General features: G+C 53.5%; 2 protein-coding genes across 4 annotated transcripts in view; one reads left to right on the top strand and one right to left on the bottom strand.

The window, feature by feature from the left end:
* NCR3LG1 (natural killer cell cytotoxicity receptor 3 ligand 1) overlaps positions 1 to 2,534 on the top strand; it is a gene marked incomplete at its 5' end in the record, with an annotated part of 48,624 nt that extends 46,090 nt beyond the window's left edge. Inside the window, one exon of the mRNA XM_006892077.1 lies at positions 2,433 to 2,534. Coding sequence (XP_006892139.1) covers positions 2,433 to 2,534 — 102 coding nt within the window. The remainder of the gene's footprint in view (positions 1 to 2,432) is intronic.
* A 685-nt stretch (positions 2,535 to 3,219) lies between these two features.
* Positions 3,220 to 5,398, bottom strand: KCNJ11 (potassium inwardly-rectifying channel, subfamily J, member 11). Of its 3 annotated transcripts, none has more exons than XM_006892038.1 (2): positions 5,352 to 5,398; positions 3,220 to 4,346 (listed from the first exon to the last, which is right to left on the bottom strand). In XM_006892038.1, exons 1-2 carry the CDS (start codon positions 5,366 to 5,368, stop codon positions 3,419 to 3,421), a joined length of 945 nt encoding a protein of 314 aa, XP_006892100.1. In that variant the 5' UTR covers positions 5,369 to 5,398; the 3' UTR covers positions 3,220 to 3,418. The 3 variants fall into 3 exon arrangements, with proteins under 3 accessions (XP_006892100.1, XP_006892099.1, XP_006892098.1); XM_006892037.1 differs by lacking the exon at positions 5,352 to 5,398 and adding an exon at positions 4,518 to 4,591; XM_006892036.1 differs by lacking the exon at positions 5,352 to 5,398 and having other exon boundaries at positions 3,220 to 4,751.
* Positions 5,399 to 6,000: the final 602 nt, after the last annotated feature.

Genomic DNA, 6,000 nt, shown 5'->3' with positions numbered 1-6,000 from the left:
TTTGTTGATGGGCACTTGGATTGTTCCCAACTCCTTGCTATTGTGAACAAAGCCACGATAAACAGGGGTGTGCATTCCATGCTGTTTTTAAAAATCTAAAGAACCACTTAAAGAGAGAGAGTGTGTGTGTGTGTGTGTGCGTGTGTGTGTGTGTGTGTGTGTGTGAAAGAATATGAGCAGTTCAGCCTTTTTTAGGTTGGATATGTATGTTATATCACTGGCTTCGCTCACTGGAATCAATGGTTGGGAAGAACCATGATTAAGCGAAGACAAATAGTTCAGGCTCCCAGCTTGGCTAGTCTAACAGCCTGCTCTTAACACCATTCCAGAGTTGGGCCTTCCTACAATAGAAAAAGAATGGGGTATTGGTCATATGCACTCCAAGAAGCTCTACAACACTTCAAGATTCTGTGCAGATTTAGCAAAAAGGCTGCTGGCAACCCAGATTATGTTGTGTTGTGTACCATCAAGTCAGAACTGACCCATAGGTGACCCTCTAGTGGGTTTTCAGAGGTAGTTAATCATGGGAGGAGATTGCTCATACTGCTCCTGTGGAGTGGCTGGTGGGATTTGAACCACCTGCCTTTTGGATTGCAGCACAGTTTCTTGCCAGTAGGCCACCAGAGCTCCCTTAATCCAGATTATAGGGCAATGAAATCTACTCTCTGGTCCCAGTTCTGACCAATCCCACTGTTTTTTTCTTTCCTTTCAAACTGGGAAAGATTTGTTCTCTGGACTATCTCAGTTTGAGGTCAAACCATGACATGAGGACTTTAAGTATTCCTCAAAGTTTTCTATAGCCTTTGGTACAAGATAGGATGTCTGATTCTTAAAACTTGCCCAGGTTAGACCAGTGCCTGAGTGAGCAGGGTGCCTCTAGCTGGAGTAGCATCATCAGCAGGAAGGTAACCTTAACAGAAGGGATTGAAGAGAGTGTGGTTGAGCTGTTTCTCCATGCTTGGAGCTTTCAGCTCCTCCCAGAGCAAAGCCTTTAACATTAGAATTGGTAGAAAGCCTAGGAAGTGGCCTTGATTATTCTTTGTGATCAAGTAGGTTTTCCCTCTGGCCACCAGATGGCACTGAGTCCTCACTGCTTCCAGCCTTAGGCTCATTACTATGCTGTGTGTGCCTAGGATAACGAAGAATGTGCGTTCTGGATAAGATCCCAAGAATGGGGCTGTTGAGGGGCTCAGCTTTAGTGAGTCCAGCTGCTCCTCTAAGAGATAGCCAACCTGAGCCTTAAGAATCAAGTTCTGAGCAGCTTTGTACCCTTCTAAACAAGAAACAGGGGCTCTACAAATAAGATAATCAACACTGGGGACTATATGAGAGTAGGGATGAATTGGAAGCAGAATCTGGACCAGCTGGTGCAGTTTCCTGACTACCTCTGGAACAGCTTGGGACACTCTCACTGATCAGGCTAAGACGCAAACCTCACACTGCAGCAAGAGCCCTGGTGTGTCCTGTACACATCTATCATCTGTTTATTGATTCATTCATTCATCTGGCACCTCTGAAATGCCGGGCACAGTGTTCAATCAGACACAATCTGACCTCAAGGAGGGAAGGAATCATCTCTTTCCAGATGACTCAGGGGAGGCTACAAGGAGACGTTAGTTGATTTGGATTTCAACAGGAAAAGGTCTGGGCAGTTCAGGTAGAGCAAATAATATAGATAGCAAGGGCTCAGAAGTAGGTAGGTCAATGTTCTGTTCAAAGAGAGGATAGTGAGGCATCTAGGGTAGTGTGTGGGTGCCTGGGGTCCTGGCAAGAGAACAGGGGAGGGTTGGACAAGCAGGTAAAGCCTTGACCTAGATGATGATGGGGAACTCCTGAAGGTGCTTCACATAGGAGGAGATGATTGAATTTAATGGACCACTCAGATGCACTGCTAGATGAGACCAGGCGCTGTAATCAAGATCTGAGTTGGGCAAGGCACTGTGTGAAAAGTAAGACAAGGCAAAAAAAATTCAAAACTGAGAGGAAATAAAAAACCATCTTAACAACATCTGCTTGGGCAGTTTTCTCAAGTGGTTAATTCAACAGTAATCACAAACATTGACATTTATTTAACTTAGTACAGGCCAGGTACTGAAGTATTTTAAATACCTTTTTTACTTAATTTCCACAAAAATCCTATGAGATAGGTGCTATTGTTTTGTTCTGTCCAACTAGAACCAACTCACTGCCGATCCCCTAGCAGGTTTTCAGAGGCAGTCAGGAGGAGATTGCATGGAGTGCAGCATGCTTTTGAGTTACCAGTGCCATCTCCTTTCCACTAGGCCATCCCCATTTTATAGATGAGACAACTGAGGCACAGAAGAGATTAAGGTTTTATAGCTAGAAGTAGGGTTTTAATCCAGGCTGTTGGTTTGGAAGCTCATGCTCCAATTACTACACTAGTGCTTATATCTGCCTCTCTTTCCCCTTAGACCATCAGCAGATCCCTGGGAATGGAGGCAGGGCATGGCGTGGGTTATAAGTCCAGTGAATGCCACAAGCTTGAGATGTCCAGAGGGCTGGGCCACTTTTGAGGCATAAGGGAAATGTCCTTCTTAGCTGGAGGAAAAGGAACCAGTTCATGTCCCCTCCCTAGCCTCCTTGTTAGGGCTCACCGCACCACTTTAGAGTGAGTGACAGCTAGCATATCATACCTTCCCTATCTGCCACCACAAGCACACCAACATCCCTCCTTCCCCACAAGAACCACCCAGAAATTAGGTCATGAAAGGGGAGGCTTTATTGACAAAGGAGAAGGCAGAGTTCTGGGCAAACACACAGTAAGAGCCCAAGCAAGGGCAAGGGCTTCCTTGACTGAGGGACCTTGCTCACTCTCACCATCCTGAGTTTTCTAAAATCTTCTTTTCCAACAACTCCAGAAAGCCTGTGGCTACCTGCTGGGCTGTGAATGGTAGCCATGGGTGGGGGAACCCGACCTGGGTTTGATCCCAACCCAACCGTCCTCTATGCCTGGCCAGACCCACAATAAGTCCATGACACTTCCAGGAACCAAGTAAGCCTGGAACCTGATCACAGATCTCCTGATGCCACAGAAACAACCAACCTGGGGACTGTTCTTCCCTGCCCACCTGACCAGCTTGTGGCTGGTCAATCCTGGGACTTCAGACTGGCTGAAGACTCAGCTCTAGGTTCCAGTGCCTCCCACAGCCTCTTGCTGAGTGGGTGAGGTATGAGCCAGTCCTGAGCTGGGACTGGGAGGAACAGGGACAAAAATAACCTGGTACAGGCTCCTGCTGGGGCCAGAAATAGCATAGTGACAGTGCCTTGTAACACCGTGGGTGAGCAGCAGCGGGGGAGGCTGAGCTGCACAGGGCCCAGTCTCACAGGTCCTGTCCTGGCCACAGGGGCCACACCATGTCCACTCTATGTCCACACACATGCTCCCTAGGTCTATGACTTAGGACAGGGCATCTGGAGAGATGCTGAACCTGGGCTTGGCCTTGGCCACAGCCACACTGCGTTTGCGCAGCGGCCCTCGGGCTGAGGTGACAGGTAGAGCATCCAGCAGGCTGCGGTCATCGTCAAGCTGATGGGCTGTGTAGAGTGGTGTAGGAACTTTGATGGTGTTGCCAAACTTGGAGTAGTCCACAGAGTAGCGACCGTCCTCCTCGGCGACAATGGGCACGAAGCGCTGGCCCCACAGGATCTCATCAGCCAGATAGGAAGTGCGAGCCTGGGTGGTGATGCCCGTGGTTTCCACCACACCTTCCAGGATGACAATGATCTCCAGGTCCTGGTGATGGTGCAAGTCACTAGGTGCCAGGTCGTAGAGCGGGCTGTTGGAATCAATAACATGGTAGATGATGAGGGGGGCCACCAAGAAGATGCTGTTGCCCCCCACGCCGTTCTCCATGGGGATGTCCACCTGGTGGAGGGGCACCACTTCTCCCTCAGGGCTGGTGGTCTTGCGCACCACCTGCATGTGGATGGTGGCACTGATGATCATGCTCTTGCGGAGATCGCCCACGCGCAGCATGAAGCAGAGGCGGCCCTGACGCAAGGCGATGACCGCATGCTTGCTGAAGATGAGGGTCTCAGCGCGCCGATGGGCCTGGGCGGTCTTCATGAAGATGCAGCCCAGCATGATGGCGTTGATCATGAGCCCCACGATGTTCTGCAAAATGAGGATGAGGATGGCCAGAGGGCATTCCTCAGTCACCATGCGCCCACCAAAACCAATGGTCACCTGGACCTCGATGGAGAAAAGAAAGGCCGACGAGAAGGAGTGGATGCTGGTGACACAGGGCACAGGGCCACCCTCACCAAGGGCCAAGTCACCGTGAGCAAAAGCAATGAGCCACCAGACCATGGCAAAGAGCAGCCAGCTGCACAGGAAGGACATGGTGAAGATGAGCAGCGTGTGAGGCCACTTAAGGTCCACCAGCGTGGTGAACACATCCTGCAGGAAGCGGCCCTGCTCCCGGATGTTCTTGTGGGCCACGTTGCAGTTGCCCTTCTTGGACACAAAGCGGGCCCTGCGTTCACGGGCACGGTACCGGGGCTCTGCAGGGTCCTCCGCCAGCCGAGTCAGCACATACTCCTCAGGGATGATGCCCTTGCGGGACAACATGGCTCCAGAGGTCCCCTGGGAGGGGATTCCCCCATCGGAGTGCTCCCCCTAACCAGAACCAGCCCCCACCCCCCCCACCCCGCCCCGTGGGGCCAAACTCTAGAGTCCCTTTCCTGGCACCCTCGTACCCTAAGACCACCCAAATCAGTGTTGGCTTCACTTCTGACTTTTATTCACTTCCACCTGGGTTCTGCTTCAATTTGCCAGCCTCACACCTCAGGCCACCTGCCCATGCCTACTGAGCCCTCCACTCTACCTATTGCCCACCTAGTCCTGCATCCTGTCTCAGCACTGCCACCAGCCAGCCACCCAGGGATCTCCCCGTAAGACTCCTCCCTACCTAGCCTTACTTTGCAACCCGCCTCTCCCACCTCCAAATTTAAAACCTCTGGATCCTACCAGCTAATCAAGACCTCACACTAACCCTTCTGTGTTTCCCACCTCCCCTAATCCTAGCCCAGTCCCTCTCTTAGCTCCTGTTACAGACATAGTCTGAGCGCCCCCAGGCTCACCTCCAGGTACGCCCCTATCTCCCCGGGTGGCGCTCCCGCCGCTCTTTGGATGCCCCTCCAGCTCTGCCTCCTGGGGATCCCACACCCTCCGGAACAGCCACCCTTCCCCTTTTCGGCTGCACCCGGGTCCCCTCGCCCCTGCGCGACCTGGCCGGGCTCACGGTGTCGCGGCCGCAGCTCACCCGTCCGCACGCACGCACGCCCGCGCCCCCGCCCCGCAGCCCGGGCCCCTCCCGTCGCCGCGGCACCTGCTCCTGCTCCTCATGCCGCAGCCGCCGCCTCCCTGCCCCCTCCCGCCGCCGGCCGTGCGCGGCCCGCCAGCCCCTCGTCTGTGGGTCTGTCAGCAATGTCGCTCGGCCGAATCAGACCTGGGTGAGCTGGGGATGGGAGATTGCAGGTCGGGGTAAAGCGGGGAGCCGAGTGCAGCTCATTGGCCGCCAGGGGGAGCCCGACCTATTCCGGAGCGGGAGGGGGCGGGGCCAGACCGGGCCACGCCCTCCGCGCGTCCTTCGAGTCGACCTCGAGGTCGCGGAAATTGTGGGGAGGGAACGCAGAGCGAGTCTGCATTCGGTTATTCTCCTACCCTGTCCGCGGAGCGCAGCACGCCGCCCCAGCTTCCTCGCCTTGTTTTCCTACCTGCAATAGGGTCAATACCCGCCTGCTGCACAGCTCTGGGCACTGTGGGTCTCCAGGGAAAGGAGGCACCCGGAGTGTGCAGCGGGTGGGCAAGGAGGGTGGAGGGAGGAGAAAAGACGTCTCAACTCACCACTTCTACTTTTTAGAAGGTGCTCTTAAGTCTTTTCTGGGGCATGGACTCGTTAAAAATCTGATAGAGGAGCGAACTGGGGGTCGGGGGGAGAGGGCTGGCCGGGGAGAGAAGTGCAGCAATGAATTAAT

Source organism: Elephantulus edwardii, unplaced genomic scaffold (genome assembly GCF_000299155.1).
Source record: "Elephantulus edwardii isolate Elephantulus edwardi_28Jun2011 unplaced genomic scaffold, EleEdw1.0 scaffold00109, whole genome shotgun sequence".
Classification (NCBI taxonomy): Eukaryota; Metazoa; Chordata; class Mammalia; order Macroscelidea; family Macroscelididae; genus Elephantulus; species Elephantulus edwardii.
This window is presented reverse-complemented; position numbering and strand designations above follow the sequence as displayed.